The following is a 16,787-nucleotide window of genomic DNA, read 5'->3' as shown; positions in this document are numbered from 1 at the left end:
GTAACATAGTTACCAACACATACCGTACCTGCTGCAGCAGAGGGTTTCTAAGCTAACATCCAGAGTCGACATGGGAGAAAAGCTTACAAGTGAATTGCTTGAGGTCACCATAGACCAGTGGTCTGGGCGAGGTCACCATAGACCAGTGGTCTGGGCGAGGTCACCATAGACTAGTGGTCTGGGTGAGGTCACCATACCAGTGCAGTGAGTGATGTCATCTTCAACATTTGCAATGATTGAGGTCTCAATAGAGCATGTGATGCTTCCCATGAAAGGCATCTCATCTTTGGAAGATGTGACAGATGCCACCACGCAGCACTAAGCGAGTGCTCCTGTGAAGCCCACCGAGATGTTTGGTCCAGCTGACAAAAGGTAAGGATTTTTTTTGACAACTGACAGCAGCAGAGAGAACAGTTTTAGACTTTGACAGCATGATGCGATCGCCTTCGGGAGCTCGTGGCAGAATCTGGTCGGTTAGAGTGAATGCCCATAGTCAGCTGATGGAGAGGAAGCCAGAAGTCAACAGGTATTTAACAAAAATGAGACATCGTTGCCTCAGAGCCATAGCATCTTTAATTCAACATGAGGTGGAGGTCAGCTGATTTGTTCATCCACCAATTATTTCCTCTGATTTAGACATCAGCACCGAACGCTCACATCACTACCAGTCCCTCTGGACCATTTTGTTTTGAAGGTTTTCTTCAGCGATTGAGGCTGCTCTATTTCGAGAGGCTGTTTTCAGTAACGGGTCTGTGCCTGCAGTAACGTCCCTGTAGCAAATATTCAGAAACGAATATCTGCCGAGTTCACAAACCATCTTTCACACACTTATGTTCACACCTAAAGTGAGTCTCCTTTTCACCTCACCCAAAAGCACGGGGAGTCCCCACAATGTTAGTGTGAGCAGCAGCCGTCCACTGACCAGCTGGGGCCACACGGGGCCCTTTAGGGTCAAAACAAGATGCGACACTGGGTTTGTCTGGGTGAGAGAGGACCAATAAGTTGCCTTCCTAAACTGGTATAACACCAGACCACATTACTTTTTTACGTGGCGTATCTTGTCCTTTCATCTCCTCTTTTATTTCAGTGAGTTCAATGTGTGTGTGTGTGTGTGTATATGCACGTCTCCTCTCCACTGTATCTTCACTGCGGTGTCACAGAGGGCTCCCTAAATCTGGCTGACCACAGCTGCTCACCACGCCACACTCTCTACATGCACACACACTTTCATCTGCAGCTTAGCAGCTTATCTCTGGTCGGGGCGAACCTCAGCGAGTCCGCCTCTTGGCAACGTGATACGCCTTCCTTGCACGAAACGTGGATCTATTTGTGTAAGCGAGGCGGTGTAACCCGCAGAAGTGGTATCATCGTTACAAAATGATTTCTATCCCCGACACAGCTTACCAGGTCATTATGAACCGCTGCTTTACACGTATGGACTGTCGAGAGCATCCACATCAGAGGTGTAAAGCAGCCTACGTTGTTACAATTATAGCAGCAGATTTACTTCTTAAGTGTGAAAGTATTATATGTTTCTTACAATAGTATTTTAAATATATGGTATGGAATGTATGGAAAAACAAATCCCTCTTCGGCTAATTGCAGATATTATTATTGACCATTAAGATACATTTAGTGTCAACCAGTTGTTTCCTTCTGGGGTTTAAATGTCTGCAGTCTACAACAGAGAAATCCGAAATGCAGGACCCCTTAAAAATATGATTATGAGAGATTTGCACACGGTCCATTTATAGGCATTAGATTCACTTTTAAGGTCACAAGATTGCTTGTGCTTATCCCAGAGATTTCATTTTTTCAAAGACATGAGAGCAAGTATAGTCCCGGCTTGAGTTTTACCATTGCATACAAATTACAAACAATAAATAAACTGCTCTCAAGCATTGAGTCTATTAAAAAGCAGGGGAAGTCCTGCAAACTTGTGCTGGATCAGATAAATAAGGCTAGTCATCTTATTCAGCTTCACAAAGTTTTACTTTTTATTTATCAGGACGTCTTTGCATAGTTAGTGTCTTACAGCTGGATATTCCTGATATAAAGCTGTTAAATCAATGTTATGGATGATTTTAAAATGAATTTATTGTCTTTATCCTGGTGCACAATTTTCATCAAAGGTTTTTTATTAAAGTTGTTCAAAGTTAAATGATTTACAGATTGCACAAGAGAGCATCGCTCTAGAAAGAAGCATTGTTTCATAAGCACTTTGCAAATATTTGCGCAGCATGAAACCGCTTTGCTATATTTGCCATAATTAACGACGTGACCATGGTGACTTTTACATCCTAGAAAACACACAAGTTGGAGCGATGGTCCTCATTTGATCTACTAAGGTGAAGGTACTTCATGAGATTCTCAAACCACAAACTTTCTTTACTTGATGTTTTCTTTCTGACTCGCAGGATTCCTGATGTTGAATTGGTGACATTGTTGTTGTGTGAAATGCAGATTTGTGTGCTGGATTCTCTTTGTCCTCTGCAGTGATCTTTGAAAAAAAAAAAAGAAACTCAAAAAACTTCTTGCCTTGCATCTTCATTGCGAGTCTCTCATGCCGTATAGCCAAAGGGGACATTTTCTACTGTATCCTCCTGCATCCTTTTTTCTCTGTAGCTTGGCATGAGACTTTTTTCTTTTTTAACATTTTCTTCATTTTTTTTTTACTTTGACTTTGATCTGCGCTCCTTTCAACTCTTCACATATGTTGGTAATAGCCTTGGTGTTCATGGAGATTTTCTTCTCCAGTGCAGAGTAACGGCTGGATAATGCATTCACGCCTTTTGAAACGACAGCGCTGGAGACACTGTCCTTCCTCTCATCTGTAAGTCCGTCTCTGCTGTTCAATCTCTTTGCTTTCGGGAGTCCTCGTAAGTGTGTGAGGTGAAAGAGTGAGGGGCTGTAGAATGTGTTTTACCAGATCGAGCTGAAGTTTGCTTTGGATTTGTGGAGAAAGATGTTCCACACTTCATTACTGTATTTTGAACACTTCAGTAGACCGTTCTCTTTGCTGGAAGTTCAGACCTTATTCTCCTTATCCTCCTCATACCTTAACATATCATGTGGTGCATGAGATTTGCAGAGGAAGATGTTAACTGTTGCTCAAGAACTGCAGTTTCATTAAAGAAAAACAGGGAACCCTAACATACTGTAGTGTAACCTTAAGTAGAGCGGGCCAAAGGGGTCGAAAACACTGAGTTTCATTTAAAGCTGCCAAATGGGATTTATGCAGTGACGGGAAAAATAATCACATACTACACTCACGCAGGATTTAGATTAATCCCATTTGCTTTGAAATCACATCTAACTAAAAAGCAATGAATGAAAATCGCTCATCTGATCTACTTCACACTTGGCAGGTGTAAAGCTGGGGAGCCGAGGAAGCAATTTCTTTTTCTGCATTTGTTGCAGTTTGTGTTCAATATTAATACACTTTGAATATAACAAGTGAGCGGTGCTCTGTGTAATCTGGTGACTGCAGTTCACTTTACAACAGCTCTTCCTTCCCTGGAGTCAACACGAGCTGAGAGCAAACCGGAAGCAGAATCGAGGTGCGAACGTGTTTAAGACACCACTTGGGTGTGTTTTCCCCCCGTGAGTCAGATGGTATTTCCCCGGTGTATGACTTGATTTAAATTTATAAATACTTTAATAACTGGAGTGGTAATATGAAAGCTGGTGACTAATATTTTACCAACCGGCAGTGGTAGAAGAAGTATGCCTATTCAAAACTTTCTGAAGTAAAACTATGACGATGTCATTACTAGATGCATGATTAATAATGCATTATATTTGATTCGTTATATGTAGTTATTCAAATCAGCATCTACCATGAAACCAGTAACATTTCTCTGTCAGTAAATGTAGTACTACAATGTGTTCCTCTGATGTAGAAGTACACAGTAAGCCGTACACAGTTTAATTGCATATTTTGGGGGGCCTTCTGTAAGTCGTTTTGGGGTACAATGAGTTAGAAGTTTTGGTTTTGGTTTAGCCCAGGTAAAGTCTAACCCTGGTGTTTATGTGAACCAGAGAGGATTATTGAAGTTTGAGAGCATCTCAGAGTTTCTCTGCAGCTCTGAGGTCGATGTGAGTCCAACGCCACAAGCTTTGAGAGGACAAAAGATCTGTAGGTGTTGAGGCATTCCTTAATTCTCCATAAAGTGAACAAAGGTCAGTAGTAACACGGGAAGTTACCGTCCGAGCACAGGGCACGTGTTCATTTATAGATCAGCACTACCCACAGCAGTTAGAGTGAGCAATTACTGTGAGAATCATCCTCCAGAGGGCTGAATGCCGTTCACTGAAGAAAATAAAGAGCAGCAGTGAGGGGAGTAATGCTCTCCTAGAGACAGCACAGAGGTATTTAATGCTACAATATGAACATTGTAATTAATTAATAACTCCACGAGCGCCTAAGAGGATATATCGTTTATATCATGGTACAAACTGTGTGGTGTAATTATACGTAACAAGTTAATCAAGGTGGAGGAGTTTAACACAGTAGGATTTTACTGTATATAGATTTGATTGTAGTTTGAAATGCGATTCCAATCCGATCGCTACAGATGTGTCTCTGTCCTGCCACTCGAATAGGATTTCAGAGTATAAGAGAACTGGATCCAGCGTTGGAGAGGGGCCCCCATTCATTCTCCTGAAAGTTGCTCAGTGGCACATGAGGCCAACAAAGGTCAACTTCCTGGGTGTAAATTTAGCCTCATCTGCAGAATCCAACTTCAACCTCCTCCTCGGCTTCGGGCGTGTTCACATGAACAGCACAAAAATAACTATTTATTAGGACATAATGAATTAAATAAGTAATGAAAGAATTATCTGCTGATTTACAGATACGCTTGTTCCTGCGAGCCACCAGAAACAGTGACAGGCTTTGAAGCCAAATATCATGTGGCCAAACCGTAAAAATGACTTCTGGATTTAACATTTTTATTTTGAAATGGTTGCGTTTCTAACTTCTACACAGCCCACCCTTGGGTCCCCGGCAATACTAGCACCCGGTGTGAAGCAGAGCAAATTCAACGATTCTTGAAATATGCAACGGACAATCACAGGCTCTGTGCTTTATGGTTACATGTCATTTTATGCAGAGAATAATAGCCACATCTATGGCTTTTCAATATTTAGAGCCAGCATCTTGGTCACTGTCGTGGAAAAAATGCAACATTATTCAGGACTATAATGGGATAAACCTTTCCTGTGCATGTGTACCGTGTTGTATTTGTGTTGTTGGGAGACGGGTTACAGGGAATGGCCTCTTTGTGCAGAAATAAACCCTATCGCTGTGTTGCCACTGGCAAAAAAAAAGAAAAAAGGAAGCAATGATATTGACTTAAATATAGGGAAATGAGAAGCTGCCATAATATGTTCTGTGTGCTTTGTTTCCAGCAGATAGGCAGAGGGCTTTGAAGTGTGGATTGGCACAGCAGGGTGCAAGCTTCTGTAAAGGCAAGATGCTAAACACTGAGGATGAGAAGGACATGAGGTAGTCTATTACCAATACAGGAGCAAAGAGAAAAAAAAAGGCAAATCCAATGATAATGTACATCTGTTCCAGTGAATTTATGAGCTTTGAACATTTTTTCATGTGGGATAAGTGGATCCTTTTTCTTACAGAATCTCAGGACTTCAAAGTAGATTTGCTTTGGATAATGCAAATGATCAGAATATGCAGGTTGCTGCCTACTCAAGAGCGTGGAAAAAAGCGAGGGGATGGGAAGAATTAAAGCTAATTGGCATGGCGGTCTTTTATGTGTGGAAAGAAGGGCAAAAATAAAACACTTCAATTATCGTCAAGTTCATTCAATTAGGAAACAAGCTGACAAAGTGCTAAAGTTCAGTGTGCCCGGCCTTCCAGCTGATTGCATTAAATGTCACTTTTCATTGTCAACATTTCCCACGTTATATCTGATGAAATTATAATTAGCAGGATTAAACCCACCCTATAATCATTATGCTGGCTTTGGCGAAAGAAGCTGCTTCTGAAGCTGTGGCGGATGAAGTTATTCATCTTTTTGGTCCTTTTTGATCTTCACGAATGGTGAGTATCTTTAATTTCATGCCCTCTAAATATGTGTAAACATTTAAAAAGAAATCACTCATAGCTGGAGTCAATTTATTAAGTGACTCAACATGCACCACAAGTAAAAGAAATAGCAAATTGTTTTGCTTAATGTTTTTGTTTTTTATGATCCCTCAGAATAATGACAGGCAACTGAACCACAAAAGCACCATTTTTTGTCCAGGAGAGATTTTTCATCTTGCTGTGTCATCAAACAGCAGGGAGAAGCAAAGCAAAAGCATTTGTTATTTGTAAAATGTCATGGTCCTTTTAAGATAAAAAGCTAAACATGCTTCAAATAAACTGAATAGAATAAAAAGACAAACATTTCCAAGTCGAGTACTTTTAGGTCGATTGAAGACAGAAGTTTCATGTGTTTGTGTGATCTTTTTACTGAAACCAGAGAAAATGTGACCACTTCCTCGTAGACTGTTTCTCCACAACTTGATTGCACTTCCTTTTTCATTCAAGGCTATTATTTCTTCTGGTCAACAAATCCCTTAAAAAGACCAAACCAGCAACAAATTGACCCCCACCCAAAAAAAAAAAAAAAAAAAAAATCCAAAAGACTCCAAAGCCTGGTGTAGCTTATTCCTCTCTGCTGTTGAGCTCCATTGTTGTTGCAGAAACTATCAATCCCACATACACAGTGACCTGCTGCTGTAAATACAAACTAGGGCATCATATATGTACTACTCTGCTGCTAAAAATAGTTGCCATCAAATGTACTTTACTCATGTTTGATTAATGTAGGCTGAAAACTACAGTTGCCTGTTGTTTTAGGGAATTACGAAGGGAATTATGAGATCGTGAGCAATTCGGTTGCCTCTCAACATGGCGATGCCTGAGCCTGTGGCCTGTTGCTAATGGCGCTAACAGTACAAACTGGGGCAAATGTGCCGAGAGAGTTAACAGTGTTAACAACTGGTCACAACGGCATTACGTAACCGCCGCATTTGAGTAGTGAGCGATGGTCGTAAGTTAGTCAGTGGGGCACGATCACACACGTAAAGCACACATGATCCTAGCTATGTCAAGAAAGCAAAGAGAAGCTAAAATCACAACACACACAGAGGGAGAGCAACTTTATTCTCTGCTCAGGTATATTGCTCCTTTAAGGATTTACCTCTTCAGTAGCAATAAATGCAGTGAGAACCACAGACAGGCGAGGGAAGTGGGAGTGTTGGGAGATGGTTTGGCCTTTTTATCGAGTTTGTTCACTATAAGAAGAAAAATGTATTGGTAATTTGCGAGCATCACGTTTTGGCATGCGTTACATAATAAAGGAACATGTTGACCCACTGTCTTATAAGCACTTTTAGAAAACATTGATGGATGTTTTTGGTTTGCTGTTTTACATTCACTTGAAACCTGAAACTTTAGGACAACACCCTTCAACTTACACTCACTGTAAGAAGGTTGTCACCAAAAACGAGCTTCTCACCACTGCAATGTAAAAGGTAGTGCACTGTCCTTTAACCAGTCGTCCATTCACGTCATTCTGCAAAGAGCGAAATTCAACTTTTCCAAAAATCAGCTCTCCAAACATCTAGAGCCCGGCTCCAGACTTCTGGAGATAGCAAAAGAATAAAACAAGGCTCCAGAAAGTTGCATTGGTTTTTAGTAGATCATTGGAGCTCTTTCTTTTTGCAACATCAAAGGCAGCCGTGGCTCTTTGATGTGGCAGCATGCTGTTTAAGGTACAGAGTGAATGGAGAGATGTCAAGCTGCAAGGTGCCTCTGTAGTTTACGTTGAGTGCTGCAGAGAGCTGCAGATGAAAGGAGCAAACAGAGTTTGATAATGAATGTCCAACAAGTAGGACCCATCTCAGACAGCGCGCGCTCAGCGGGGCGCCCGCGCTAACCTTGAGCGCAGCACCCCGAACCCCTCGCAGACGCTGGAGACCAGACTCCTTCAACTCGGCCGCCCTTGAAAAAAAGGGGGCTCTCAGAAGTGAGCTTTAATCTTCCCGTCAATTAAATACTGATTGACACCCACACACACGTGGTCATGCACGGTGTGTGATGCCATCCAACTTCCCCTGTTGGATACCTCTCCTTGTGGTTTGGGGAAGCCTTTTCTAATTAAACACTCACCCTTCCAAAGTATGAGTTGGTATGAGACTTGAACATTGGTGGACATAGCGATCTTTTCGCTGTTAGCGTATCCGTTAATGAAAAGAGGCAATCCACCTTTATTTGTCACCTCCCTGCCTCAGAGGAAGGTGAGATAATTCAGCTTTCTTATTTGGCAACATTGGAAGAGTTATCACATTTTTGTTGCATCATTTTTTTTTATCTATAACTGATTCAATAAAATGATATCTTGAAGGTGTTGCATTGCATTGCAATTACTATGTCAACTCTACCATTGTGCAATGGAGATCACTGAAATTGATATGAATATACATTTTGAAAAACAATGAATATGGAATTCATAGGTATCTTATACTGTGCCTCTTATAATTAACCATTTGAAAGGGTTGAGTAAGATTGGTTATTTAAAAACAGAAGGGGGACAGAATCCATAGTATAAAAATACTTCAGCAGTCAAATTAATGCCTTCCAAAGTGAGTCTTTTTAGCAAATTAATTTTATCATGGTTATGCATTCTTTTTTGAATATTTGCAGAAGCAAAAATAAATAATTATTTCTGAACACGAGCATACTGTATTATTTTATAACATCTTGCATGGCGATTTAGTTCACAATTCATAGACTCTGTGTCTCTGGCAAACCAATCAGTACACATTCTGTACATCAGCGCACCTGGCCCAACACTGAGCTCACCACATGTGCTTTTGATATTGGCACAGAAAGAATGCACGGCGATGAAACGACTTGAATCAAAGTATTCCATCTCAGCTATGAGAGAGAGGTGGACCTATGCCATTATTTACTGACGCACAATTTAAAACTGACCATGGTGGACGAGGTTATTTAGTGCCACAGTTTCAATGAACAAACTCCATATGCAGCAAGACTTTACTTTTCATGCCCGTTAAACTGCAAGAGGAGGAGTGCATCTTCCAGGCCAAAATGTATCAGCACGCCTTAAAATGAGCTGATCGTCTCTAAAGCTATTCAGAGGAACACAAAGACCCAGGGTCTACACGTTGAATCTGTCTTGAGAGGAAAACCCAACACAACCTTAAACAGCAGATGATTGATGCCTATTAATGAGTCGATCTTCAATCAAGGCTGAGCACAACAATTATCTGGCACTACAGCTAAACATTGCTTTGCTCCAAAAACAATGGTACCTGGATATGTGATGTATAGAAGTCTGACCCCTCTCAACCATGCTTTTTTTCCCAAGATCTCTTCATTAATCTCTCATAAATAATGCAAGAGGTTATATGTTCAAACGACTGAAGTAGAGACACGCATTTCCAATTGCACAAGGGGATAAGAATTATTTTGCAACAAGACGATAGAAATACGCAGGGATGTGTTTGGGGACGAGATCTGTTTTCTCTTTATTGACAATTTCGTACCTTCTTTCTTATACAGCCAAACTAGCCTGGACCCCCTACTGTGATTTAGATGGCAGAGCTCCACGTTCGAGCTTCACATAGGATACCTGACAGAGAGCACTCTGCGTTGCACTCCCCTTGGTGCAGTCGCCCTGTTTCTTATACGAGAGGAAGAAGAAGAAGAGGAAGATAGAAGAAACTCACTTTGGAAAGTTTTATTCCAGTCTGTCTTTCATTTCTCCTGTCTTTGTGTGTTTGAGGATTTCTCCCCCCGAGGACACAGTCAAGAAAGACAATAAATTAATCATGGCACTCAGGAGGGGGCTATAATAACGGTGATGACAAATCATCCAACTGTCCAAAAAAATTCATCCTTGCACTTATTTTATCTTGACATCAAAGAATGTGAGGGGTAAGAGGCAATCACAATATGCGTTCCAGGGTGGAGTTTTATATGCGCATCTTGAAGTTCACATCAGATACACAGCATGCTGGCTAGACTGCAGGTTCCCACTGGCTACAATATTATAACTGTTATAAAGCTGTAGAATTGTCTCCGTGCAAAGATTATCACATTGTATTTCCAACAAACCATTAGAAGCCAGTCATACCAGCTTGTAATCATCAAAGGATTTCAAATTAAACCGCTGAAATGAACACAACATGCACAAAGAGAAGCTACAGAGAGGATAATGGGAAGAAGTCGCCTCTGAGATATGAAAAAGAAATGTGACAAAAAGGGGAATAAAGAAATGTGTCAAAAGGCAAGAAGAAAAAAAAGTCCCAGCCTCTTGAGCAAAACCAGCTTGGTTTATCATTGCAATAGTTCCACCAGGTGGTTGCATGAGCACATTACAACCAGTAGGGACCAGGTGGACCTGCAGAATTCCCCTCCGGTACAGTACTGGTGGCTTTTCCTGTTAAGGTATCAAATTAACCATTTCTATTTAATAGCTTCTGCTTCTTAAAAAACGATTCCTCTTTATGGTCTCCCTACGTGCAGTACACTGCACTGGCGCTGGAAACCACTGGCAAGAGGATGTGGTAATGGTATCATATCCCAGTGAATAGGCGGCATTGGCAAACTATACTTAACCTGTGAAACACAGTTTTTCTTGTATTTTGAATAATATATATATATATATAAAAAAACAAGCAAATTAACTTTTAAGTTGCAAGCATTGTGATGGATGTATTACATGTCATATCATTTGACTGGCAAGGTTCAGTTTTCATTTCATAGGAGGGACTTGGGCAGCAGAGTTAGTTTCGTTTTCAGCTGTGGAATGAGGAAGAGGCTGGTCTATAGCATTGTAGCGCCTCTGTCTAGATGACAGATGCTCTCTGCTGCCGAGACTCTAACGTGAGTGATCATATTTTAATGGCATTATTAAGAGTTGTGTGATGATTGTGTAACATTTAAATACACAAGAATGGTCAATGTGTATGAATTAACATAAAAAAAAGTCATACTGTTACTCCATGGTATGTGTGTGAAACTAGTGATGACTGATAGTAACATGATGACATGTGGGCGTTCACTGTAACAGCACTGGAAGCAGCAGGCGTACAAGCTGGACGTCCCTGAGTATGGACGCTGAGGCGCAACCAGAATGTCTGTCCAGGACATTGTGCTGAGACGACGGACAGAGATCCTGGATGCACTCTGCAGCAGCGGGTCAGCGGAGCATCTGGAGCAGGTCCTCGACATATTGCTGTCCCAGGGTCAGCTCGTGTGGGAGGACTACCAGAACATCCAGGTGCCAGGCAGGGCATTGTATACCAACGGCAGACAGTTGCTCGACCTGGTTTACACAAAGGGCGTTGACACATGTGGGTTCTTCCTCGCTGCCCTCAAACAGGTCCTGCCTGAAGCGCAGGGAGTTGGCCTCTCGTTTTTTTCAGGATGCTGTTTGAACCTAGAGGTAAAAGAGGAATACCAGAGCACATCTACTCAGACTCTTCTAACTCACAGACCAAGCCTAGTCAGCAAGCTGCAAGGCTGCATTGACGGTGCACTAAAAGCTCTTGTCACATCTGGACACCTTACGTCTGCAGACTGTGATGACGTGCGTCTACCGATACACACCCCCTCTCAGCAGGTAGGCTACTGTAAATGTCCCAGGTTTTATTCACATTATTATACTAGCAGCTTGACAACGTCCTTTTTTATTGGCAATTTAGGATATTATACAGGAGTATTAGTGTTGCTCAATTTTTTTTGCAGTAGCACCAAATATATTTTGGTAAAATACCTTTGTTCTCATTCTAAAGAAATACATTGAAATGTGCTCATTTATACCTTCTTTTAAAGACGAAATAGCCTGTTAGCTTAGCTTAGCACAAACACTGGGGAACAGTTGGCATCTCATCAATAATGAATCCGTTGCCGCTCGTGTCAATCAGGCAAGGCGTCTGCTTGACCATGTCAGGTCAAAAGGAGTGTCAGCGGCGGAGGTTGTTCTGCAGTACATTCAGCAAAAACAGGAATCGGGATCGCCACTGGACCTGACTCCTTCCAAAGGTATGTCATTATTATAATCATGCTGTCAGCACTGTTGCCTCACAGCAAAAAGGTCCCGGGTTCGTACCCCGGTCCGTCCCAGGTCCTTTCTGTGTTAAGTTTGCATGTTCTCTCCGTGCTTGTGTGGGTTTCCTCCGGGTGCTCAGGTTTCCTCCCATTATAAAAAACATGTGTCTTAGGAATCGGGTCAGGCTGGCCCATGGGGCGCGCTCAGTCGCAGCGGCTCAGGACTACCCTCCATCTGACCATCGAAATATCGTTGTACAATTTATAATGACAATAACAGCACCTTTCTTTATATACAGTATTTATCAGTGTCATGTGCTGTAGTTTATTTGTGTATGTGCTTTCTTTCACAGAGGTCTTAAAGTATCAGAAGAAGCTCAGCAGTTCTGTGTCTGCTCAGTCCTGCTTTCTCAGCACTTATGGAGGGACCGGCCACATGTCTCTGGATGACATCTACACTGAAGGCCAGCTGGAACTAGCTCAACAGTGCAGCGATGTCTGTGGACCTTTGGGCCTGGAGGACATAGTCGGTGCAGTGGGGACGGTGAACGAGCAGGCCGACACAGTGCTAGTTTCTGGGGATGCGGGATGCGGGAAAAGCACTTTGCTGCAGAGGCTGCACCTGCTTTGGGCTCGGGGGACGGCCCTCCAGGACTTTCTCCTTCTGTTCCCGTTCAGCTGTCGCAACCTGAACTCAGAGCACAAGGAACTGTCTTTCCAAGAATTGCTGTTTCAGCACTGCTGCTGGCCGGACAGAGAGCAGGAAGAGATTTTCCAGTTCATCCTGGACCACCCGCATCTCATCCTCTTCACTTTCGATGGCCTGGACGAGCTCAAGCAAAGCTTTTCAGATGAGCACCGCCTCTGCTGCCCCACCCAGCGTGCACCTGTTCACGTACTGCTGTTCAACTTAATCCAGGGTTCTCTAATGAAGGGCGTGTGGAAGGTGGTGACTAGTCGCCCAGAGGCGGTGGGCCCTGCGTTGAAGAAGCACCTCCGCAAAGAAGTCATCCTGAAAGGCTTTTCCCCAAGTGGGATTGACTGTTTCGTGAGGAAGCATCACCGTGATCCAACTGTGGCTACTAAGGTTTTGGAGTCCCTGCAGACAAACACAGCTTTACTTGGACTGTGTCATAGTCCGGTACTCTGCTGGATTGTCTCCCAGTGCCACACGGAGCTGCTAGGCTGCGGAGAAGGCAGCCCACAAACGATCACAGACGTTTACCTCATGATCTTGCAGCACTTTTTCCAGCACCAAAGCTCCCCAAAAAGCACCACGGGGTCGGGGTGGCTTCAGGAGCACCTATGCACAGTCCTGCATCTAGGGCTGCTTGCATTTGAGAGGTTAGGAACCAGCTGCTACATCTTCTCAGATACAGACCTGGAGACGTGTGGTGTAACTGAGAAGGATATCTGCACAGGCTTTCTCATACAAAGCAAAGATATGTCCTCCACCCACAGTAAACGCTTTGAATTCCTCCATGTGATTATGCAATGTTTCTTTGCTGCTCTGTACATTGTCTTGTCAAATAACACCGATCGTTCAGTTATCGCCAAGTTGTTTGAGCCACAGAGCATGAGAGAGGCAGGTCTGAGTAGCAGCATGTGCTTCGGGGTCTGCTTGCCCTCCACTGACCAAAAAGAGCGGGCTTCAGAGGGGGACGTTACATCAGCCGAAACGCCGAATCTACAAATCACAGCCACATTTGTGTCCGGTCTACTGTCCCAGCGCCATCAAAGCCTGTGGCTCCACTGCTGCCCTAGGGCTGTGATGGAGAAGAGAGTCAGACAGGTGAGGAGATGCCTGTCTAAAGGCATGCAGAAACACTTCAAGTCCATCCCGAAACCAGTGGAGGGTGAGAAGAAGAGCATGCACGCAATGCCGGCCTTCGTCTGGCTCATCAAATGCATCTATGAGATGCAGGAGAGCCGGATTGCTAAAGACGCCGTCAGCAAGCTGGAGGTGGACCACCTGAAGCTGACCTACTGTAACATTGGTCCTGTAGAGTGCACCGCACTGGCCTATGTACTCCAGCATTTAAGGATTCCCGTAGGCATCCAGCTCGACAACAACTCTGTAGGCGATGTTGGAGTGGAGCAGCTTCTCCCCTGCATGCACATTTGTAATTCACTGTAGTAAGTATGAAAATGTTAATTTCGTCCTTACATCTCTTTATTATGCTTCCATAATAGCATTTACTATCAGGCAAAAAATACATGTTATGCTTAATTTTCCTATATCTTTCCATTATCAGCCTCAGAAATAACAACATTTCCGATGAGGGAATCCGCAAACTACTCGCCAAAGTTATTCAGTGCGACAATTTCCGGAAAATTTCGTAAGTCAGCATTGTCAAAATGATTAATAACAATATTATGAAGTAATTAATTAGCTTTAATCAATTCCCCCCTGTAATCAGTTTGTTTGTCTCTAGGCTATTCAACAACAACCTAACTGATGGTTGCACGCAGCACTTTTCCCATCTTCTGAAGACCAAGCAGGATTTCCTTTCTCTAAGGTCAGCACATACAATATTTTCAGCAGCACTCGTCAGATGCGACACTGGAATGGAACTATAATGATACTGAGTGTGTGTGTCGTGTAAAATTAAAAAGCAAATAAACTGTCTTTATTTTCTTTCAGGCTTGGCAACAATAATCTAACAGAGGAGGGAGCTAAGCAGCTGGCAGAGGGACTGAAATACAACCATTCACTGGAGTATTTAGGGTAAAAAAAAAATGTCCTGCAAAATCTTATTTGTGGTGCATTTTAACGTAATAATCTTTCTTTGTGTTCTCAGGCTTTGGGGGAACAAGATAGGCGATGCAGGAGCAGAGGCCCTTGCCAACGCCCTAGAGAGAAGCACCACTCTGGTGTGGCTTAGGTAACATTTCCTCTGAATATCGAAACCCCAGATTTAAGAAGAGTGTATTGCAAATGTAAAGCTGTCCCAATATTGTGTAGTTGTACAATAATCACAGTTGTATGCATATAGCAGTTTTACAATTTGTTTCTGTAAGTAGCCAAATGTATATTTGCACCGTTTAGCAATACACCATCCCACAGCTGTAGAGAGTTCCATCACATAATTATAATTTTCTGCAATGGCAGCCTGGTAGGCAACGGTGTGGGGAGCGTGGGAGCGTGTGCTCTCGCCAACATCATCAAGAACAGTCCTTCACTGGAAGAGCTTTGGTAAGCTGAGGCAACAAGTTATAGTTGTATTGACACACAATCTTTGTATCAACAGGATTTGACATTTGAACACCAATTGTACAGTAGTGCTTAAACTGCTCCACCTTCTCTCCGCCTTCTTATTTCCTGTAAAAGGTTGACAGAGAATTGCATAACCAGAACAGGAGTGGAATGTCTGATGCAAGCCCTAGAACACAATACTCATGTGAAATCAGTATGGTGTGTAACTGTCCTACTCTTTCTTCTGTGATTAGTACATGTGCTTGGTGGCTGTTTGCACTGTGGATTTGTGGCGTAGTATGGCAACACGTGGTGTTTCAGTATTTGCTTCCATTTCCGAACTGACATTGTGATTGCTTGATTTTATGCCCTTTTTTCATACTACAGGTTGATAAACAATGACCTCAGTTCAGAAGAGGTAGAGGAGATGACACAACGGGAATCGAGACTGATCTTCTGATTTCGTATAAAGTTGGCCAAGGACTGTGAATTGCTTTTAAGAAGAGTTTCTATTTATTGAAGGGCATATTTTATATTAAAATGTGATATGTAAAATGTGTTATTGCTCAAATGTATCTCTGTATTTCTGTTTAACGATCAAAATCCAGCTTTTCTGGGTTTATCCAAATACACAAAATATGTCCACCGTTTCCTGTGTTCCTTTTTGTAGGCGTAGGCGGTGATAGCATCAGATAAAACCACCACGGCTATTACTACTACTACTAGTACTATTACTAATCATATAAAAGTATTACAGTTTCTTTTCTATAAACAAGCAGTTTGTGTAGCTAAACTGCCTGTAGTCAGTGATGGAAACACAATTTGTATCCATTCCAGTTACTTAATAAAAGTTTTGATGTATTTCAATTGTATGTTTTTATACATCCTCTTCACTATATATAAGAGGGAAATATTGTATGTTTTATGGTTTCTAGTTTCAGATTAAAATTTTCATCCAAAACATCCCCTTAGAATATATGACATCGCAAAAGTGTATAAAACAGTGGTAAATATCTCTACTTCAACCAGCTGCAACATTGATATGCATATGAACGCTTAATTCATTATAACCCAAAAATATAGGACATTATACTGTATGTATAACATCCAAAGGTCAATTCTGCATATTGAATATGCATATATTCTGCACTTTTATTCTAAATGCATTTAGCTGATAATAATTAACCTGTCAAAGAGTCATTGTATTAATGATTCAGCTTTACTTCTTTTATTTAAGAAAATATTATACAGTGAATACTTCTTCCACCACTGCCTCACTGGAGAGCATCATCTTCCCTGAGAGCTACACTTCAACCTAACTATGTGTTCTGCCATTCATGGGAAAACCCCACAGAGTGGGACTTTGTCACAAACGTAACGAACAACCAATCAGCGCTTGAAAACGAAGCGAGTAACCAATGCCTGCCAGGGAGCACGTGACGTCACGCATTAAGTTTCGTTAGGTCGTCTCTCCTGTAAATAATATATCTCATAGCTGTA

General features: G+C 42.2%; 1 protein-coding gene across 2 annotated transcripts; it reads left to right on the top strand.

The window, feature by feature from the left end:
* The first annotated feature begins 10,864 nt into the window (after nt 1-10,864).
* On the top strand, nt 10,865-16,148 carry nod2 (nucleotide-binding oligomerization domain containing 2). 2 transcript variants are annotated; one of them, XM_084011785.1, is made up of 11 exons: nt 10,865-10,924; nt 11,112-11,663; nt 11,968-12,085; nt 12,445-14,227; nt 14,347-14,430; nt 14,527-14,610; nt 14,736-14,819; nt 14,893-14,976; nt 15,204-15,287; nt 15,423-15,506; nt 15,675-16,148. In XM_084011785.1, the coding sequence occupies exons 2-11, from the start codon at nt 11,175-11,177 to the stop codon at nt 15,745-15,747; spliced, it is 2,967 nt and encodes a 988-aa protein (XP_083867911.1). In that variant the 5' UTR covers nt 10,865-10,924; nt 11,112-11,174; the 3' UTR covers nt 15,748-16,148. The 2 variants fall into 2 exon arrangements, with proteins under 2 accessions (XP_083867911.1, XP_083867912.1); XM_084011786.1 differs by lacking the exon at nt 15,423-15,506.
* Nucleotides 16,149-16,787: the final 639 nt, after the last annotated feature.

This window comes from Eutrigla gurnardus, assembly GCF_963514095.1.
Source record: "Eutrigla gurnardus genome assembly, chromosome: 1".
Lineage (NCBI taxonomy): Eukaryota > Metazoa > Chordata > Actinopteri > Perciformes > Triglidae > Eutrigla > Eutrigla gurnardus.
The sequence above is the reverse complement of the archived record's forward strand: the minus strand, read 5'-3'. Positions and strand labels throughout refer to the sequence as shown.

Bases quoted from the DNA above. Each gene is read 5' to 3' on its own strand.
- nod2 (XM_084011785.1), top strand. From the start codon at position 11,175: ATGTCTGTCCAGGACATTGTGCTGAGACGACGGACAGAGATCCTGGAT. The intron at 12,086-12,444 runs GTATGTCATTAT...TTTCTTTCACAG, and splicing joins GGACCTGACTCCTTCCAAAG to AGGTCTTAAAGTATCAGAAG. The intron at 15,507-15,674 runs GTGTGTAACTGT...TTCATACTACAG, and splicing joins ACTCATGTGAAATCAGTATG to GTTGATAAACAATGACCTCA.